General features: G+C 58.5%; 1 protein-coding gene across 2 annotated transcripts in view; it reads left to right on the forward strand.

Annotated features, from left to right (window-relative positions):
- SPTBN2 (spectrin beta, non-erythrocytic 2) overlaps positions 1-21320 on the forward strand; it is a 168156-nt gene extending 146836 nt beyond the window's left edge. For both annotated transcript variants that reach the window (XM_075569717.1, XM_075569719.1), the window contains 8 exons: positions 2473-2669; positions 12019-12164; positions 15377-15452; positions 16557-16604; positions 17301-17551; positions 17903-18076; positions 20328-20370; positions 20713-21320. In XM_075569717.1, coding sequence (XP_075425832.1) covers positions 2473-2669; positions 12019-12164; positions 15377-15452; positions 16557-16604; positions 17301-17551; positions 17903-18076; positions 20328-20370; positions 20713-20934 — 1157 coding nt within the window. In that variant the 3' untranslated portion in view covers positions 20935-21320. The remainder of the gene's footprint in view (positions 1-2472; positions 2670-12018; positions 12165-15376; positions 15453-16556; positions 16605-17300; positions 17552-17902; positions 18077-20327; positions 20371-20712) is intronic.
- The last annotated feature ends 642 nt before the right edge of the window (positions 21321-21962 follow it).

Raw genomic sequence — 21962 nt, forward strand, 5'->3', positions numbered from 1 at the left:
GTTCCTGCGTGCGTTCCTGCCCTCCCCTGGGGGGGGGGGGGGGTTCTGCGTGCGTTCCTGCCCTCCCCTGGGGGGGTTTCTGCGTGTGTTCCTGCCCTCCCCTGGGGGGGGTTCCTGCCCTCCCCTGGGGGGGGTTCCTGCGTGCGTTCCTGCCCTCCCCTGGGGGGGGTTCCTGCGTGTGTTCCTGCCCTCCCCTGGGGGGGGTTCCTGCGTGTGTTCCTGCCCTCCCCTGGGGGGGGTTCCTGCGTGTGTTCCTGCCCTCCCCTGGGGGGGGTTCCTGCGTGTGTTCCTGCCCTCCCCTGGGGGGGGGGGGGGGTTCTGCGTGCGTTCCTGCCCTCCCCTGGGGGGGGGTTTCTGCGTGTGTTCCTGCCCTCCCCTGGGGGGGGTTCCTGCGTGTGTTCCTGCCCTCCCCTGGGGGGGGGTTCCTGCGTGCGTTCCTGCCCTCCCCTGGGGGGGGTTCCTGCGTGTGTTCCTGCCCTCCCCTGGGGGGGGTTCCTGCGTGCGTTCCTGCCCTCCCCTGGGGGGGGTTCCTGCGTGTTTTCCTGCCCTCCCCTGGGGGGGGGTTTCTGTGTGCGTTCCTGCCCTCCCCTGGGGGGGGTTCCTGCGTGTTTTCCTGCCCTCCCCTGGGGGGGGTTCCTGCGTGCGTTCCTGCCCTCCCCTGGGGGGGGGTTTCTGTGTGTGTTCCTGCCCTCCCCTGGGGGGGGTTCCTGCGTGCGTTCCTGCCCTCCCCTGGGGGGGGGTTCCTGCGTGTGTTCCTGCCCTCCCCTGGGGGGGGTTCCTGCGTGCGTTCCTGCCCTCCCCTGGGGGGGGTTCCTGCGTGTGTTCCTGCCCTCCCCTGGGGGGGGTTCCTGCCCTCCCCTGGGGGGGGTTCCTGCGTGCGTTCCTGCCCTCCCCTGGGGGGGGGTTTCTGCGTGTGTTCCTGCCCTCCCATGGGGGGGGTTCCTGCGTGTGTTCCTGCCCTCCCCTGGGGGGGGGTTCCTGCGTGCATTCCTGCCCTCCCCTGGGGGGGGTTCCTGCGTGCGTTCCTGCCCTCCCCTGGGGGGGGGGGGGGGTTCTGCGTGCGTTCCTGCCCTCCCCTGGGGGGGTTTCTGCGTGCGTTCCTGCCCTCCCCTGGGGGGGGGGGGGGGGTTTCTGTGTGTGTTCCTGCCCTCCCCTGGGGGGGGGTTCCTGCGTGCGTTCCTGCCCTCCCCTGGGGGGGGTTCCTGCGTGTGTTCCTGCCCTCCCCTGGGGGGGGTTCCTGCGTGCGTTCCTGCCCTCCCCTGGGGGGGGGTTTCTATGTGCGTTCCTGCCCTCCCCTGGGGGGGGTTCCTGCGTGTGTTCCTGCCCTCCCCTGGGGGGGGTTTCTGCGTGCGTTCCTGCCCTCCCCTGGGGGGGGGTTCCTGCGTGCGTTCCTGCCCTCCCCTGGGGGGGGTTCCTGCGTATGTTCCTGCCCTCCCCTGGGGGGGGTTCCTGCGTGCGTTCCTGCCCTCCCCTGGGGGGGGTTCCTGCGTGTGTGCCTGCCCTCCCCTGGGGGGGGGTTCCTGCGTGCGTTCCTGCCCTCCCCTGGGGGGGGGTTCCTGCGTGTGTTCCTGCCCTCCCCTGGGGGGGGGTTCCTGCGTGTGTTCCTGCCCTCCCCTGGGGGGGGTTCCTGCGTGCGTTCCTGCCCTCCCCTGGGGGGGGTTCCTGCGTATGTTCCTGCCCTCCCCTGGGGGGGGTTCCTGCGTGCGTTCCTGCCCTCCCCTGGGGGGGGTTCCTGCGTATGTTCCTGCCCTCCCCTGGGGGGGGTTCCTGCGTGCGTTCCTGCCCTCCCCTGGGGGGGGTTCCTGCCCTCCCCTGGGGGGGGTTCCTGCGTGCGTTCCTGCCCTCCCCTGGGGGGGGGGTTCCTGCGTGCGTTCCTGCCCTCCCCTGGGGGGGGTTCCTGCGTGCGTTCCTGCCCTCCTGTTTATTTGCTCACATGGTTGTGGAATAGTCTCAGATTTATCAGGTCACTTTTTCCCACCAGGAGCTTGTTTTATTTTCGGCAGCGTTGTGCTGTTTCTGTGGTGACCGCACCTGCTGTGTGTTGACCATTTTTGCCACACTGGGGTGTATGTATCTCTCTTTATGGCTTCACTTATATCTTGCACGTGGCCGTGTAAGAACCGGAATGCCGGATCCCCCTGTATAGTGTGATACAGCACCCAGGCTGGTGTGTAATGTTGCAGATCTCTCTCTCTCTCTCTCTCTCTCTGATTCTATTCCCATCACTCTCCCCTTTCCCCCTCACTCTGATTCCCTTTCCCTCTCACTCTCCCTTTCCCCTCTCTCCTCCTCCCTTTCCCCCTATCTCCACCTCCCTCTCCCGCTCCCTCTCCCCATCCCTCTCACTCTCTGTGTCTCCCTCTCCCTCTCACTCTGTGTCTCCCTCTCCCTCACTCTCTGTGCCTCTCTCTCCCCCTCACTCTCTGTGTCTCCCTCTCCCCCTCACTCTCTGTGTCTCTCTCTCCCCCTCAGTACTAGAAGTGCTGATGTTCGGGCGGGACGCCAGTGTAGCCGAGGCATGGCTGTCCAGCCAGGAGCCAATCGTCCGGTCCTCGGAGATGGGGGGGAATGTAGACGAGGTGGAGAATCTCATCAAGAGGCACGAGGCCTTCCAGAAATCGGCGTCTGCCTGGGACGAGAGGTTCCTGCTCCTGGAGAAGCTCACCACGGTGAGTAGATGGCCAGACTCAGCCACAAGGGTGGGCCCTGCCACGGGACTGAGCCTGCCGTGAGTCAGCTCTGCCACGGGACTGAGCCTGACGTGAGTCAGCTCTGCCACGGGACTGGGCCCTGCCGTGAGTCAGCTCTGCCACAGGACTGAGCCCTGCCGTGAGTCAGCTCTGCCACAGGACTGAGCCCTGCCGTGAGTCAGCCCTGCCACGGGACTGGGCCCTGCCGTGAGTCAGCTCTGCCACGGGACTAAGCCTGCCGTGAGTCAGCTCTGCCACAAGACTGAGCCCTGCCGTGAGTCAGCTCTGCCACGGGACTGAGCCCTGCCGTGAATCAGATCTGCCACAGGACTGAGTCGTGCCGTGAGTCAGCTCTGCCACGGGACTGGGCCCTGCCGTGAGTCAGCTCTGCCACGGGACTGGGCCCTGCCGTGAGTCAGCTCTGCCACGGGACTGAGCCCTGCCGTGAGTCAGCTCTGCCACGGGACTGGGCCCTGCCGTGAGTCAGCTCTGCCACGGGACTGGGCCCTGCCGTGAATCAGCTCTGCCACGGGACTGAGCCCTGCCGTGAGTCAGCTCTGCCACGGGACTGGGCCCTGCCGTGAGTCAGCTCTGCCACGGGACTGAGCCCTGCCGTGAGTCACCTCTGCCACGGGACTGGGCCCTGCCGTGAGTCAACTCTGCCACGGGACTGGGCCCTGCCGTGAGTCAGCTCTGCCACGGGACTGGGCCCTGCCGTGAGTCAGCTCTGCCACGGGACTGAGCCCTGCCGTGAGTCAGCTCTGCCACGGGACTGGGCCCTGCCGTGAGTCAGCTCTGCCACGGGACTGGGCCCTGCCGTGAGTCAGCTCTGCCACGGGACTGAGCCCTGCCGTGAGTCAACTCTGCCACGGGACTGGGCCCTGCCGTGAGTCAGCTCTGCCACGGGACTGGGCCCTGCCGTGAGTCAGCTCTGCCACGGGACTGAGCCCTGCCGTGAGTCAGCTCTGCCACGGGACTGGGCCCTGCCGTGAGTCAGCTCTGCCACGGGACTGAGCCCTGCCGTGAGTCAGCTCTGCCACGGGACTGGGCCCTGCCGTGAGTCAGCTCTGCCACGGGACTGGGCCCTGCCGTGAGTCAGCTCTGCCACGGGACTGAGCCCTGCCGTGAGTCAGCTCTGCCACGGGACTGGGCCCTGCCGTGAGTCAGCTCTGCCACGGGACTGAGCCCTGCCGTGAGTCAGCTCTGCCACGGGACTGAGCCCTGCCGTGAGTCAGCTCTGCCACGGGACTGGGCCCTGCCGTGAGTCAGCTCTGCCACGGGACTGGGCCTGCCGTGAGTCAGCTCTGCCACGGGACTGGGCCTGCCGTGAGTCAGCTCTGCCACGGGACTGGGCCTGCCGTGAGTCAGCTCTGCCACGGGACTGAGCCCTGCCGTGGGTCAGCTCTGCCACGGGACTGAGCCCTGCCGTGAGTCAGCTCTGCCACGGGACTGGGCCCTGCCGTGAATCAGCTTTGCCACGGGACTGGGCCCTGCCGTGAGTCAGCTCTGCCACGGGACTGAGCCCTGCCGTGAGTCAGCTCTGCCACGGGACTGGGCCTGTGTCAGTGAGTCAGCTCTGCCACGGGACTGAGCCCTGCCGTGAGTCAGCTCTGCCACGGGACTGGGCCCTGCCGTGAGTCAGCTCTGCCACGGGACTGGGCCTGTGTCAGTGAGTCAGCTCTGCCACGGGACTGGGCCTGTGTCAGTGGGTCAGCTCTGCCACGGGACTGGGCCCTGCCGTGAGTCAGCTCTGCCACGGGACTGGGCCCTGCCGTGAATCAGCTCTGCCACGGGACTGGGCCCTGCCGTGAGTCAGCTCTGCCACGGGACTGGGCCCTGCCGTGAGTCAGCTCTGCCACGGGACTGGGCCCTGCCGTGAGTCAGCTCTGCCACGGGACTGAGCCCTGCCGTGAGTCAGCTCTGCCACGGGACTGGGCCTGTGTCAGTGAGTCAGCTCTGCCACGGGACTGAGCCCTGCCGTGAGTCAGCTCTGCCACGGGACTGGGCCTGTGTCAGTGAGTCAGCTCTGCCACGGGACTGAGCCCTGCCGTGAGTCAGCTCTGCCACGGGACTGAGCCTGCCGTGAGTCAGCTCTGCCACGGGACTGGGCCCTGCCGTGAGTCAGCTCTGCCACGGGACTGGGCCTGTGTCAGTGAGTCAGCTCTGCCACGGGACTGGGCCTGTGTCAGTGGGTCAGCTCTGCCACGGGACTGGGCCCTGCCGTGAGTCAGCTCTGCCACGGGACTGGGCCCTGCCGTGAATCAGCTCTGCCACGGGACTGGGCCCTGCCGTGAGTCAGCTCTGCCACGGGACTGGGCCCTGCCGTGAGTCAGCTCTGCCACGGGACTGGGCCCTGCCGTGAGTCAGCTCTGCCACGGGACTGGGCCCTGCCGTGAGTCAGCCCTGCCACGGGACTGAGCCCTGCCGTGAGTCAGCTCTGCCACGGGACTGGGCCTGTGTCAGTGAGTCAGCTCTGCCACGGGACTGAGCCCTGCCGTGAGTCAGCTCTGCCACGGGACTGGGCCTGCCGTGAGTCAGCTCTGCCACAGGACTGAGCCCTGCCGTGGGTCAGCTCTGCCACGGGACTGAGCCCTGCCGTGAGTCAGCTCTGCCACGGGACTGGGCCCTGCCGTGAGTCAGCTCTGCCACGGGACTGGGCCTGCCGTGAGTCAGCTCTGCCACGGGACTGGGCCTGCCGTGAGTCAGCTCTGCCACGGGACTGGGCCTGCCGTGAGTCAGCTCTGCCACGGGACTGAGCCCTGCCGTGGGTCAGCTCTGCCACGGGACTGAGCCCTGCCGTGAGTCAGCTCTGCCACGGGACTGGGCCCTGCCGTGGGTCAGCTCTGCCACGGGACTGAGCCCTGCCGTGAGTCAGCTCTGCCACGGGACTGGGCCCTGCCGTGAATCAGCTTTGCCACGGGACTGGGCCCTGCCGTGAGTCAGCTCTGCCACGGGACTGAGCCCTGCCGTGAGTCAGCTCTGCCACGGGACTGGGCCTGTGTCAGTGAGTCAGCTCTGCCACGGGACTGAGCCCTGCCGTGAGTCAGCTCTGCCACGGGACTGGGCCCTGCCGTGAGTCAGCTCTGCCACGGGACTGGGCCTGTGTCAGTGAGTCAGCTCTGCCACGGGACTGGGCCTGTGTCAGTGGGTCAGCTCTGCCACGGGACTGGGCCCTGCCGTGAGTCAGCTCTGCCACGGGACTGGGCCCTGCCGTGAATCAGCTCTGCCACGGGACTGGGCCCTGCCGTGAGTCAGCTCTGCCACGGGACTGGGCCCTGCCGTGAGTCAGCTCTGCCACGGGACTGGGCCCTGCCGTGAGTCAGCTCTGCCACGGGACTGAGCCCTGCCGTGAGTCAGCTCTGCCACGGGACTGGGCCTGTGTCAGTGAGTCAGCTCTGCCACGGGACTGAGCCCTGCCGTGAGTCAGCTCTGCCACGGGACTGGGCCTGTGTCAGTGAGTCAGCTCTGCCACGGGACTGAGCCCTGCCGTGAGTCAGCTCTGCCACGGGACTGAGCCTGCCGTGAGTCAGCTCTGCCACGGGACTGGGCCCTGCCGTGAGTCAGCTCTGCCACGGGACTGGGCCTGTGTCAGTGAGTCAGCTCTGCCACGGGACTGGGCCTGTGTCAGTGGGTCAGCTCTGCCACGGGACTGGGCCCTGCCGTGAGTCAGCTCTGCCACGGGACTGGGCCCTGCCGTGAATCAGCTCTGCCACGGGACTGGGCCTGTGTCAGTGAGTCAGCTCTGCCACGGGACTGGGCCCTGCCGTGAGTCAGCTCTGCCACGGGACTGAGCCCTGCCGTGAGTCAGCTCTGCCACGGGACTGGGCCTGTGTCAGTGAGTCAGCTCTGCCACGGGACTGAGCCCTGCCGTGAGTCAGCTCTGCCACGGGACTGGGCCTGTGTCAGTGAGTCAGCTCTGCCACGGGACTGGGCCCTGCCGTGAGTCAGCTCTGCCACGGGACTGAGCCCTGCCGTGAGTCAGCTCTGCCACGGGACTGAGCCCTGCCGTGAGTCAGCTCTGCCACGGGACTGGGCCTGTGTCAGTGAGTCAGCTCTGCCACGGGACTGGGCCCTGCCGTGAGTCAGCTCTGCCACGGGACTGAGCCCTGCCGTGAGTCAGCTCTGCCACGGGACTGGGCCTGTGTCAGTGAGTCAGCTCTGCCACGGGACTGAGCCCTGCCGTGAGTCAGCTCTGCCACGGGACTGGGCCTGTGTCAGTGAGTCAGCTCTGCCACGGGACTGGGCCCTGCCGTGAGTCAGCTCTGCCACGGGACTGAGCCCTGCCGTGAGTCAGCTCTGCCACGGGACTGGGCCTGTGTCAGTGAGTCAGCTCTGCCACGGGACTGAGCCCTGCCGTGAGTCAGCTCTGCCACTGGACTGGGCCTGTGTCAGTGAGTCAGCTCTGCCACGGGACTGGGCCCTGCCGTGAGTCAGCTCTGCCACGGGACTGGGCCCTGCCGTGAGTCAGCTCAGCCACGGGACTGAGCCCTGCCGTGAGTCAGCTCTGCCACGGGACTGGGCCTGTGTCAGTGAGTCAGCTCTGCCACGGGACTGGGCCCTGCCGTGAGTCAGCTCTGCCACGGGACTGAGCCCTGCCGTGAGTCAGCTCTGCCACGGGACTGGGCCTGTGTCAGTGAGTCAGCTCTGCCACGGGACTGAGCCCTGCCGTGAGTCAGCTCTGCCACGGGACTGGGCCTGTGTCAGTGAGTCAGCTCTGCCACGGGACTGGGCCCTGCCGTGAGTCAGCTCTGCCACGGGACTGGGCCCTGCCGTGAGTCAGCTCTGCCACGGGACTGAGCCCTGCCGTGAGTCAGCTCTGCCACGGGACTGGGCCTGTGTCAGTGAGTCAGCTCTGCCACGGGACTGGGCCCTGCCGTGAGTCAGCTCTGCCACGGGACTGAGCCCTGCCGTGAGTCAGCTCTGCCACGGGACTGGGCCTGTGTCAGTGAGTCAGCTCTGCCACGGGACTGAGCCCTGCCGTGAGTCAGCTCTGCCACGGGACTGGGCCTGTGTCAGTGAGTCAGCTCTGCCACGGGACTGGGCCCTGCCGTGAGTCAGCTCTGCCACGGGACTGGGCCCTGCCGTGAGTCAGCTCTGCCACGGGACTGAGCCCTGCCGTGAGTCAGCTCTGCCACAGGACTGAGCCTGCCGTGAGTCAGCTCTGCCACGGGACTGAGCCTGCCGTGAGTCAGCTCTGCCACGGGACTGAGCCCTGCCGTGAGTCAGCTCTGCCACGGGACTGAGCCCTGCCGTGAGTCAGCTCTGCCACGGGACTGGGCCTGTGTCAGTGAGTCAGCTCTGCCACGGGACTGGGCCTGTGTCAGTGGGTCAGCTCTGCCACGGGACTGGGCCCTGCCGTGAGTCAGCTCTGCCACGGGACTGGGCCCTGCCGTGAATCAGCTCTGCCACGGGACTGGGCCCTGCCGTGAGTCAGCTCTGCCACGGGACTGGGCCCTGCCGTGAGTCAGCTCTGCCACGGGACTGGGCCCTGCCGTGAGTCAGCTCTGCCACGGGACTGGGCCCTGCCGTGAGTCAGCCCTGCCACGGGACTGAGCCCTGCCGTGAGTCAGCTCTGCCACGGGACTGGGCCTGTGTCAGTGAGTCAGCTCTGCCACGGGACTGAGCCCTGCCGTGAGTCAGCTCTGCCACGGGACTGGGCCTGCCGTGAGTCAGCTCTGCCACAGGACTGAGCCCTGCCGTGGGTCAGCTCTGCCACGGGACTGAGCCCTGCCGTGAGTCAGCTCTGCCACGGGACTGGGCCCTGCCGTGAGTCAGCTCTGCCACGGGACTGGGCCTGCCGTGAGTCAGCTCTGCCACGGGACTGGGCCTGCCGTGAGTCAGCTCTGCCACGGGACTGGGCCTGCCGTGAGTCAGCTCTGCCACGGGACTGAGCCCTGCCGTGGGTCAGCTCTGCCACGGGACTGAGCCCTGCCGTGAGTCAGCTCTGCCACGGGACTGGGCCCTGCCGTGAATCAGCTTTGCCACGGGACTGGGCCCTGCCGTGAGTCAGCTCTGCCACGGGACTGAGCCCTGCCGTGAGTCAGCTCTGCCACGGGACTGGGCCTGTGTCAGTGAGTCAGCTCTGCCACGGGACTGAGCCCTGCCGTGAGTCAGCTCTGCCACGGGACTGGGCCCTGCCGTGAGTCAGCTCTGCCACGGGACTGGGCCTGTGTCAGTGAGTCAGCTCTGCCACGGGACTGGGCCTGTGTCAGTGGGTCAGCTCTGCCACGGGACTGGGCCCTGCCGTGAGTCAGCTCTGCCACGGGACTGGGCCCTGCCGTGAATCAGCTCTGCCACGGGACTGGGCCCTGCCGTGAGTCAGCTCTGCCACGGGACTGGGCCCTGCCGTGAGTCAGCTCTGCCACGGGACTGGGCCCTGCCGTGAGTCAGCTCTGCCACGGGACTGAGCCCTGCCGTGAGTCAGCTCTGCCACGGGACTGGGCCTGTGTCAGTGAGTCAGCTCTGCCACGGGACTGAGCCCTGCCGTGAGTCAGCTCTGCCACGGGACTGGGCCTGTGTCAGTGAGTCAGCTCTGCCACGGGACTGAGCCCTGCCGTGAGTCAGCTCTGCCACGGGACTGAGCCTGCCGTGAGTCAGCTCTGCCACGGGACTGGGCCCTGCCGTGAGTCAGCTCTGCCACGGGACTGGGCCTGTGTCAGTGAGTCAGCTCTGCCACGGGACTGGGCCTGTGTCAGTGGGTCAGCTCTGCCACGGGACTGGGCCCTGCCGTGAGTCAGCTCTGCCACGGGACTGGGCCCTGCCGTGAATCAGCTCTGCCACGGGACTGGGCCTGTGTCAGTGAGTCAGCTCTGCCACGGGACTGGGCCCTGCCGTGAGTCAGCTCTGCCACGGGACTGAGCCCTGCCGTGAGTCAGCTCTGCCACGGGACTGGGCCTGTGTCAGTGAGTCAGCTCTGCCACGGGACTGAGCCCTGCCGTGAGTCAGCTCTGCCACGGGACTGGGCCTGTGTCAGTGAGTCAGCTCTGCCACGGGACTGGGCCCTGCCGTGAGTCAGCTCTGCCACGGGACTGAGCCCTGCCGTGAGTCAGCTCTGCCACGGGACTGAGCCCTGCCGTGAGTCAGCTCTGCCACGGGACTGGGCCTGTGTCAGTGAGTCAGCTCTGCCACGGGACTGGGCCCTGCCGTGAGTCAGCTCTGCCACGGGACTGAGCCCTGCCGTGAGTCAGCTCTGCCACGGGACTGGGCCTGTGTCAGTGAGTCAGCTCTGCCACGGGACTGAGCCCTGCCGTGAGTCAGCTCTGCCACGGGACTGGGCCTGTGTCAGTGAGTCAGCTCTGCCACGGGACTGGGCCCTGCCGTGAGTCAGCTCTGCCACGGGACTGAGCCCTGCCGTGAGTCAGCTCTGCCACGGGACTGGGCCTGTGTCAGTGAGTCAGCTCTGCCACGGGACTGAGCCCTGCCGTGAGTCAGCTCTGCCACTGGACTGGGCCTGTGTCAGTGAGTCAGCTCTGCCACGGGACTGGGCCCTGCCGTGAGTCAGCTCTGCCACGGGACTGGGCCCTGCCGTGAGTCAGCTCTGCCACGGGACTGAGCCCTGCCGTGAGTCAGCTCTGCCACGGGACTGGGCCTGTGTCAGTGAGTCAGCTCTGCCACGGGACTGGGCCCTGCCGTGAGTCAGCTCTGCCACGGGACTGAGCCCTGCCGTGAGTCAGCTCTGCCACGGGACTGGGCCTGTGTCAGTGAGTCAGCTCTGCCACGGGACTGAGCCCTGCCGTGAGTCAGCTCTGCCACGGGACTGGGCCTGTGTCAGTGAGTCAGCTCTGCCACGGGACTGGGCCCTGCCGTGAGTCAGCTCTGCCACGGGACTGGGCCCTGCCGTGAGTCAGCTCTGCCACGGGACTGAGCCCTGCCGTGAGTCAGCTCTGCCACAGGACTGAGCCTGCCGTGAGTCAGCTCTGCCACGGGACTGAGCCTGCCGTGAGTCAGCTCTGCCACAGGACTGAGCCTGTGTCAGTGAGTCAGCTCTGCCGCCCGGGGACCTATAAATAACTATAATAATATTTATTTTAGAATATGAATATTTTATTACTACAATTATAAATATATTCACGGAAATATCGATAAAATATACATACGCAGATAAATACAGATAATATTATTTTATTTTTGTATCCACACAGAGTATACTACATGCTTACATACATACTAAGCGCGCGTGCACGCACACATACTACATGCTTACATACATACTAAGCGCGCACGCACACATACTACATGCTTACATACATACTAAGCGCGCGTGCACGCACACATACTACATGCTTACATACATACTAAGCGCGCGTGCACGCACACATACTACATGCTTACATACATAGTAAGCGCGCGTGCACGCACACATACTACATGCTTACATACATACTAAGCGCGCGTGCACGCACACATACATGCTTACATACATACTAAGCGCGCATGCACGCACACATACTACATGCTTACATACATACTAAGCGCGCGTGCACGCACACATACTACATGCTTACATACATACTAAGCGCGCGTGCACGCACACATACTACATGCTTACATACATACTAAGCGCGCGTGCACGCACACATACTACATGCTTACATACATACTAAGCGCGCGTGCACGCACACATACTACATGCTTACATACATACTAAGCGCGCGTGCACGCACACATACTACATGCTTACATACATACTAAGCGCGCGTGCACGCACACATACTACACACACATATACAGACACTAGGCGCGCCTACACATACTACTCACACATACTATGCACGCGCGTGCACACACTATGTGCGCCCACGCACACAGTACACGCGCCCACACATACTACGCACACACGCACACACACACACACATACTACGCACGCACACACACACACACATACTACGCACACACATACTATGCACGCACACACACATACTACACACGCACACATACTACTCACACACACACATGCTACGCACGCACACACACTACGCACGCACACACTACACACACTACGCACACTACACACACACTATGGGCGCACACACATACTACGCACGCACACACACACACACACTACGCACACACAAACCACGCACGCACACACACTACACACACACATACTACACACACTACACACACACTATGTGCGCCCACACATACTACGCACGCACACATACACACACACTAAACACACATTAAGTGCACCCACACATACTACGCACGCGCACACCATGCACACTACCCTTTAACGTCCCTATCATTGAGTCACTTTAATCCTACATGGGCGGACTCCTTAATTAGCACGGGTGACTTTTCAATGTATCCGGCTCTTTCCTGCAGTTGGAGGAGAATGAGACGCGTTTGCGGAGGGAAGAGGAGGAGAGAAAGCGGAGACCCCCGACTCCCCCCGAGCAGGAGGAGGTGTTGGAAAGACCCGCATCTCAGTCTGTAGAAGATCAGAATGGTGCTGCCGTCCTGCAAGAGAGGTATACTTACGGTTAGGCCTCAAAGCCTAACTACTAATCTCCGAGTCACGCAATATACAGCACGCGGGGCTATAGTTAAGCACTGATGTAACGGAGGAGAGAATGCAGGAAATATTCCAACAGGAAGCAGGCTTTAGGATATGGCCGTGGCGGCCATCTTTAATTGGCCTAGTGGGAAAGTGGGGTGGCGAGAGTAGAAACGTGTGTATATATGATGAGATGTATCTGCCAGTGTAAGGCTAAGGCCCCGCTCCCTCAGTCAGCGCGCCTGCACTGCATACAGGCGAGGCGCTGACAGACACAGACCGCGATATGCGGTCTGTAGGGAGCCGGAGCGGGAGGTGGGCGGGAGTGGGAGGGGGGGAGCGTGGCTTGAGCGGAGGGACACGCTACCCCCCCCCCCCCCCCCACGGGCTTGGGCTGCAGGAGGGAGCTGCTGCGGGCTGCTGTAAGGTAAGCAGCTCCCTCCCCCTTCTGCCACAAAACACACACACAAACACACAAACACACACTACCTTGAGTAGGAAGCTGCCTGATGACAGCTCCCGCTCCCGCCCCTGATTGGCTCATCAGCACACCACGAGCAACCGCTCGGGATCACAATTTTCTTGAATCCCCTGGTGGCTGACGCGTCACAGCACGCAGTGAGCCGTCAGCGAGGGAGGACTGGGACCAGCTCGGGAGGATTCCCCTGCTGGTGGGGAACGCTCGCGCGGCCGTCCGCGCCGCTGGGCGCAGCGGGTCCCAGCCAATAGGCTGTAACATAAGACCTTGTAATACTTGTATTAGAAATCTTACAGGGAGAGAGACCATGAATCCAGCACAGTCCCAGAAACCCCGTCCCCTCTCACGCCGTCCCCTCTCACGCCGTCCCCTCTCACGCCGTCCCCTCTCACGCCGTCCCCTCTCACGCCGTCCCCTCTCACGCCGTCCCCTCTCACGCCGTCCCCTCTCACGCCGTCCCCTCTCCTACCGTCCCAATTACACAGACTAACTCCACTAATGTCCAGGGTGCAAAAAAAAAAAAAAAAAAGCAGCATGCATTGGCTAAGGGTCGCTCATGTAATGTGAGCATGAGATAAAAAGTGGCACTGTGTGCTCATTTGCATGTCATTTCCCAGAATCCCTTGCTGCAGTGGAAGTGCTGTGTGCTGGGTGATAATGGTGAAAGACAGGGTTGCAGACCTGTCTAAGACATGCAAATGAATATACAGTAATATCTACAGTTGCTATATATATATATATATATATATATATATATATATATATGTATATATATATATATATATATATATATATATAGTGTGTGTTGGGGGTTATATGTATTGTTTTTTTATATGTATGGGGTAGGTGGTTTTTTTGTATGCATTTGGGGGAGGTTCTATATACTTGGGGGGTGGGGATTTTTTTTAAATGTATTTGGGGGTGGGAAGTTTTTTGGTATATATCTTGTGGGGGGGACGGAATGAGTGAGCGTGGGGTAATTGACGGAGGGAGAGGAGAGGGGGTGAGTGAGGAAAAGAGGGCGTAAGGCCGCGCTTATAGTGCTGGTGATGTCGCCCGAAAACAAAGCGCACGCGACGAGCGACGGAGCGACGTTACCGTCGCGAAAATCTGAAGCTGGCAAAATTTTCTTTTTTAAGGGCCGTCGCATCACGTGACGGCCCTTGAACAAATCAAATTGCCGGAATCCCGCGACCCCGCTATCCTGAAACTAGGGTCACGTGTTGAGGTATGAATAGCTTCAGTTAGCTTTAACTCATGTCTTCCCTCTTCCAAAGCATGACAAGTCCTTAATGTCTTTCTTAACTTTATTGCTGGATTAGAAAACACAGGAACTTGTAGGTGTAGTGTAGCCAGAGAGTGCTTCTCTATGTGGGATGCTTCTATGGGGTTAGACTATGGTAAGACAGAAAGGCCGTGCCAGGGGTGGATGCAGACAGGTCTGTACTCACTGTGATCTTAGGTGGAAAAGGAAGTGAGGGGGAACGTGGGGAGCAGGAATAGTCTTGGGACAGACTATCTGGAAACAAACAAGGGGAGGGCAGAATAGCCCATTCTGAGAAGAATCTCAGAGGTTGCTGTATCAACTCACTGCCTACCTGCTCACAGGCAGAAAGGGCAACATATTGATACATCACACAGGCACCGTGTGTGTATGTGGAACAAATGCCTGTAGCTGAACTTAAGGAGCTGTCAAGCAGAAGGGAACAAACTTTCGCCGGTAGTGACGGGTGACATCACCCGCTGTGTCGCCATCGCCAACGACGGCTCTATAGGCCCGGCCTAAGAGTGAGAAGCAGGGGAGAGAAATACATGCGACGCGGGATGGTGGGACGGAAGGGAGAGAAATACAGGGGAAGGGGGGGAAAGAGAGGGGGCTCGTGAGGTGTGAAATTGGGGGGGGGGGGGGGGGCGGCGGGCAATACCGCCGGCACGCTGGGGCTGCTTAAAATGTTTGTCCCGGCCCCCCGATTTCTGTTGGCGGCCCTGCACAAATGATGCACATACACACGTGTATGACCTGTGAAAGACACGTATGTGACACGCACGTATATAACTCATACATGTATGTGACACACACGCACACACATATGTGACACACACGTGACACACACGCACACGTGATGCAAACACACACGTGACTCACACACACACACGTATGTGACACACACACACATATACATATGTGACTCATACACACACACGTATGTGACTCACACACACGTGTGTGACTCATACACACACGTATGTGACTCATACACACACACACACGTATGGGAATCATAGACACACACACGTATGTGACTCACACACACGTATGTGACACACACACGTATGTTCATTTCACACACACACACACGTATGTTAATCTCACACACACACGTATGTTAATCTCACACACACACACGTATGTTAATCTCACACACACCTATGTTAATCTCACACACACACATATGTGACTGTCTCTCACACACACATATGTTACACACACGTATGTGACTCACACACACACACTTGACTCTCTCAAACACACAAACACACACACGTATGTGACACACACAAACACATATGTGACTCACACACACACACACGTATATGATATGGAGGTGTGTGTGAGATACACGTCTGCACGTATGTAATCAACACACACACATTTTACCCTTCTAGAAAAATATATAATTAATAGGATGCTTTCCCGTTGATTTTAGGTTTCACGGTGCACAAAATCCATTCCAGGAGCACGTTTCCGTTAACGGCGGGTGCCCAGATTCTGACTCTCCGCAGGTATACGGGAAATATTCTCATTATTATATATTCTAATCCTCATTTAAATGTTATTGTAAATTAATAAAACGTGTTACTTATTCCCCTATAACGCGCGCCCCGCGGCATGTAGACCGGACGCGCGCCCTGTGGGGGTCCGGCGCAGTAGGTGTGTTAGGGTACACTTATACCACTCAGGATAGTCCCAATAACACAGCGCGAGTACCAGAAATGTCTCGCTCCAGTCCTCGTAACCGCAGCAGTGATCACGTGTCGCTCCTGGTTGCCGGTATGGGCGCGTCTGCGCACAGTGCGGCATCCCAATGGAGTCAGGCTGGCTGGTATGGTATCTTTAGAGGGTCAAAAAGCAGCTGCGGTTACGAGGACTGGAGCGAGACACGGTGGTATTGGGACTATCCTGAGTGGTATAAGTGTAACACACTTACGGCGCCGGACACACTGGGAGAGCGAGTTTATTTCCCACCCTCCCCGCTCTGTCATTGTGCATTACATGATGTTGTGCCGTGTTCTTCTTATGGCATTTGGTTATCTGACTGTGGGCACTGAACATATCACCGAGCTGCGTTTTACTCTCTCATGGTCATAGCTTTTTGTAAAGGCCTAAAACCTCCAAGTACGGTGTGCACACATACGGGGGGAGGGGGTGGTGGTGTGTGTGTGTGTGTGTGCGTGTGTGCGTGTGTGCGTGTGTGCGTGTGTGCGTGTGTGCGTGTGTGCGTGTGTGCGTGTGTGCGTGTGTGCGTGTGTGCGTGTGTGCGTGTGTGCGTGTGTGCGTGTGTGCGTGTGTGCGTGTGTGCGTGTGTGCGTGTGCGTGTGTGTGTGTGCGTGTGCGTGTGCGTGTGTGCGGAGGTGCGTGTGTGCGCGTGTGTGCGTGTGCGCGTGTGCGTGTGTACGTGTGTGTGCGTGTGTGCGTGTGTGCGTGTGCGTGTGTGTGTGTGCGTGTGCGTGTGCGTGTGTGCGGAGGTGCGTGTGTGCGCGTGCGCGTGTGCGCGTGCGCGTGTGTGCGTGTGCGCGTGTGCGTGTGTACGTGTGTGTGTGTGTGTGTGTGTGTGTGCGTGTGTGCGTGTGCGCGTGCACTCACATGTCTGTGTCTCTATCTAACAGCCGTCAACGGAAACGCGACGGTTAGACGACAGCTATTCGGAAAACCAGGTGAGGTTCACATTGTGTGGGGAATGGGTGTCGCAGTGTAGTTGTGAGAATACCAGGGCCTCTCGCACTGGGCTGGAGGGAACAGGGGCCTCTCGTGCTGGGCTGGAGGGGGTACGGGCCTCTCGCGCTGGGCTGGAGGGAACAGGGGCCTCTCGCGCTGGGCTGGAGGCAGCAGGGGCCTCTCGCGCTGGGCTGGAGGGAACAGGGGCCTCTCGCGCTGGGCTGGAGGGAACAGGGGCCTCTCGTGCTGGGCTGGAGGGGGTACGGGCCTCTCGTGCTGGGCTGGAGGGAGCAGGGGCCTCTCGCGCTGGGCTGGAGGGAGCAGGGGCCTCGCTCTGGGCTGGAGGGAGCAGGGGCCTCTCGCTCTGGGCTGGAGGGAGCAGGGGCCTCTCGCTCTGGGCTGGAGGGAGCAGGGGCCTCTCGCTCTGGGCTGGAGGGAGCAGGGGCCTCTCGCTCTGGGCTGGAGGGAGCAGGGGCCTCTCGCGCTGGGCTGGAGGGAGCAGGGGCCTCTCGCTCTTGGCTGAAGGGGACAGGGGCATCTCGGGCTGGAGGGGCCTCTCGGGCTGGCCTGAAGGGGGCAGAGACTTCTCGCTCAGGAGTGTAAGGCAAACAGACCCTTAAAATGGCAGAGCAGGTGTTACTTGGCTGAGTTCTCTCACCACAGCTTCGACTCACGAATGTCTTCTGTCTCTCAAGGGTTTTGAACTCTCAGACGTTACCAATGGGGCCCAGATGGAAATTATTCCCAAGGAGAGGAGTCTGTCCCCTTCACCCCAATTCCAGGCCAGGCCGATCCCCTCCATGCTACCCCTGTACTCCTCCCCGCTACCCCTATACTCCTCAACGCTGCCCCACAGCACCCCCGAACCCTCGGCCTCTGAACAGATGGAAGGGCTGCTGCACCGCAAGCATGAAATGGAGTCCCACAGTAAGAAGGCGGCCAACAGGTAACCGTGGAAACAGGCCACAGGCCATTTTGAACCAGGTCGAGTAACGCTCAGTGGCCATATTGAATCGGGTCTGGTAACCACAGCTGTAGCCATTTTTAACCAGGCCTGTTAACTTGTCCATGCATTGACGAAGAGAAGACATTTGGCCATATACAGGGAAGCATGAATTACCCCCCGTGTACTTAAATATGATTCCTGTCTAACTCTCCCCCCCTGCTTTCTCTCTCCCCCCCCCCCCGTTCTCTCTCCTCCCCCCTGTTCACTCTCCCCCTTACTCTCTCTTCCCCCCCCCCCCCCCTCGCTCTCCTCTTCCCCCCCTTGCTATCTTTCCACTCCCTTCCCTCCCAGGTCCTGGCAGAACGTTTACTGCGTGCTGAAGAAGGGCAGCATGGGCTTCTACAAAGACTCCCGGAGCGCCGCCAGCGGAATCCCATACCACGCCGAGGTTCCAGTCCCACTGACCGGGGCGCTCTGCAGTGTGGCGCACGACTACCGAAAGCGCAAGAATGTCTTCAAGCTCAGGTGATTTTACAGGGGAGCATCAGGCTGAGGGGGTGGGGGGGGGGGGAGAGAAAGAGGAGGAGGAGGAGAAGAAGGGCATCAGGCTGGGGCGGAGGGCATCGGGTTGAGAGGTGAGTATAGACTGCAGTATTAATCGGGACAGGCATAAGACCGGGGTATCGGGCTGGTTGAGAGGAAGCAGACCGTGGGGCATCAGGCAGGGGAGATGGTATTCCCATTGGGGCATCAGGCAGGGAAGATGGTATACCCTTGGGGCATCAGGCATGGGAGATGGGAGAGAGGCTTCAGGCTGGGGGAGGGGGGGACACAGGCAGTGCAGAGGGTACACTATATATAAATTAACACACACAACCCCAGTAAGCTTTTAATGGGAACCCCTGAGCCCCCACAGATATATTTATTTATATGTATATGAGTGTCAAGAAGGAGAGCAGTTGAGAGTGGCATATATATGTGTGTGTGTGTGTGTGTGTGTGTGTGTGTGTTTATATATATATATATATATATATATATATATATATATGTTTCTATATATCTATATATCTATTTATATATATATGTTTCTATAGATATATAGATAGATAGATAGATACAACACAGAAGCCCAATGACATCTTATGTGTTGTTTATATATATATATATATATATATATATATATATATATATATATATATATATATATATGCCACGCTTAACTGCTCTCCTTCTTGACACTCATATACATATATATATCTGTGGGGGCTCAGGGGTTCCCATTAAGAGCTTTCTGGGGTTGTGTGTGTTAATTTATACTCAGCTGTTGGAGGTTGGTGGCTCCTCCTTCCCAGGGTTTAAGCCCCTCCCCACTTCCCAAGTGAACAGGTCCTTTCATTCTGCTGGATATAGATCCAATGTGGTCTTTCTCCCTCCTAATAGAGGTAAATTAGAATTTTTATCCTAATAGAGATATATATTAGTATTTTATCTGGTAGTGTTAGGACTTGCGAACAGGTGTCTGCCTTGTCGCGGCTCGCAAGCTTACAACGCTTTGGCCAAAGGGTTAAACTAAATGACCCTACTTCAAGAGAGCATATAGGTATTTTACTGTGTATTTTTGCCATTGGGATGTAGCATTGGGCTTCTGTGTTGTTACTATATATATATATATATATATATATATGTTATTGTCAATCCCAAAATGCAATTATCCAAAACGGAAAAGCAGCCAGATCTTTGCTTTCAGTACGGTTACATTAGAAAAGAAAGTAATTGACCGCATGGTCTTCAGATGTACATTATGTCAAGTTTACATTGTCAAAGTTTTTTGAATTGATGAAAGTGCGATTTCCTTGAGGAACAGATCATTGTTACGTCCGATCAAGCAAATTCACACGGTTATTTTATTAGTTTCCTTGCGATTTATGCTTTTAATGTCATTTTGTAATTTTAAAGGCCCAAAGCCTGCCGTAAAGTGTCCACATGGCAGTGCCTGCCGCCTATTCTCACTCGCTCCATCTTACCAGGAAGCACAGAGCTGTTTTCCATGCACACTTCAAATGGTTGTATCCGTGACGCCGCCTCACCTTGATCTTCTCTCATTATAAAGATCTTTGAAGTCCAGTGATGTCACCAAGTACAGTAAAGCTGCAGTTCAAGCAATAGCCTGTGTGTTTTTTTTCCATAAATCTGTTCTGAACTATGAGAAAATATTTGTTGCATTTAAAAAAAAAAAATAATAAGGGCATTTTTGTTCCTATAGCAACCATATACAAAGTCACATCCCCTTCCCCTTCTGAAACAGCATCACCTTTTTGAGCACTGCCCTCTCTAGCAGTGAACCAATTGAATCTAGTGCCTGCCTGGTCACATGATCTTCCCCACAGAATTTGGCTGTCAGTGCAGCAGAAGAGGACACAAGATGCATTTAGTGAACCCCCAGACGAATTTCAGCGATCGATTACAGGAGAACGGATCGATCGGCAGCTTAGCTAATCACTTGTCAGTGTGCAGATTGTATTGACGCACATATTGAATGAAATGTTTTTGTTTTGTTTTTTTGTTTTTTTAAATGACAACTTGTACTGCAGCTTTAAGAGGGGATTAGCTGGCATATTTATTTAGGTTTTAGGATCATTTTGTTGGAGATGAGTGAGCAGGGAGAACACTAGAAAGGTGGAAAGGGCCTCATATTGTACAGTATGGGAGGGTGACCGCTTTAATAAATGTGAAATAATCGCTTCTGAGACAATGTTCCAATGTAATTATTCTGCAGTTTGCCGGACGGGAAGGAATATCTCTTCCAGGCTAAGGATGAGGTGAGATACTTGCTACTCTTCTTCTTCTACCAGCCTGGGTGTTGTAATAAGGAAGAGGGGTGCTAGCATATGCTGGTATATGGGGATCCCCCTTGAAATAAAGAGGAGGGGCTTCAAAAGGAGGAAGTGGGACAGGCTCGGCCAATCACAGCACTCCATTTCTGAAGGTTGTGAAGGGAAGATGACCAAGTGGGATCTTTGTGGAATGGAGTGTTCTCATTGGTGTGCGCCTATTGTAGTGGGATGACCGAATAAAGCGCTCTGATTGGCTAATTACAACCCACTAATTAAGCAATCTAATTAGTGTCCGCTGCATGTACCGTAACTGATGTCCTCCTACAGGCCGAGATGAGCAGTTGGATGCGAGTAATCAACACTTCGCTCCCTTCCTCACCCGGAGACACGTTAGACCGATCTCCAAGCATCCCCAAGGGTATGACCCGTGCCATGACTATGCCACCAGTCTCGCCCAACAACGCCACGGATGTCCCCGTCGTGCTACGCAGCAAGGAAGGGAAGGACAAGGACCGAGAGAAGAGGTTCAGCTTCTTCAAGAAGAAGTAGGTTTCCCTGGTGGTTTGCCAATACCAGGAGCCCTTGTTTCAGACCATCACCGTTAACCAGGCCCTGTGAAACCAGCAGCACGAGACCTGTGGGAGAGGGTGTGGTTGGGGAGCAGGGGGTGGGTGTGGGGGTAAGAAGACCGACGCAGCATTTTATATATAAATATATATATATGTGTAACATGCACCTCCAATGATGAACAGACTTTGAGGCCAACAGAATGCAACAAGCCATGGTGGCAGAAGTGGGATCACAGCAAAAATTCGGGAACTCCTGTTGCATCGAAAGAAACTTGGAGGTGGCTTTTGGGGGGTCCTCGTGACGAGGCCGAGCCGTTCGTGAGGGGGTCGTTAATCCATCGTCATTAAATTCTTTTTGTCTCTTGACGGGTCTTTCATTATCGCACGGCGCATGTCCGGCCATAGTCTCTAACGGGACATGGGTAGCTAGAGATGCACTCACCACTTAGCAGCGTATGAAGCACATGCAATAAAGTGAAAGCACTCCAGCACGCGATGTGCCTCTGCCATTTTTAACATCCGGTTTCTTTACCACAGCGACGGTTTCCTACTTTTACAAGTCTAGGCCTTAAAACTAAACTCCAAATACAGGGGGGGGGGGGGGGAGGGGATGGTGATGTCATGGCTAAATTAGGAGCGCACGTACAGGGGTCCAAGCTAATTTACCAAGCAGATAATCTGCATTTTAACATGACATGTTTTATACCCAAACTCCCATGAAAGGGTTCTGTTAATAGCTAAAGATACTGAGGATATAGCGAAGAGAACACTCTGTAATAAAACGCCGTCACTGTAACTTTTAATGAAGGCGTCACAGCCTAGGACGTTTTATCAGCTTTGTAAATCCAGGCCTCAAAGCCTAGCTCCGAATATCTCTCATAGCCAATAACCATAAACCAGATACGACACCCACGTTTAATCGCTGGGATCCGAGGCGAGAACGCAGGAAACGGAGATCAGGATCCGCCTCGCACATCACCCGCCGTTTCCCCGCGAAGGAAAAGGGGA

Source organism: Ascaphus truei, chromosome 14 (genome assembly GCF_040206685.1).
Source record: "Ascaphus truei isolate aAscTru1 chromosome 14, aAscTru1.hap1, whole genome shotgun sequence".
Taxonomy (NCBI): domain Eukaryota; kingdom Metazoa; phylum Chordata; class Amphibia; order Anura; family Ascaphidae; genus Ascaphus; species Ascaphus truei.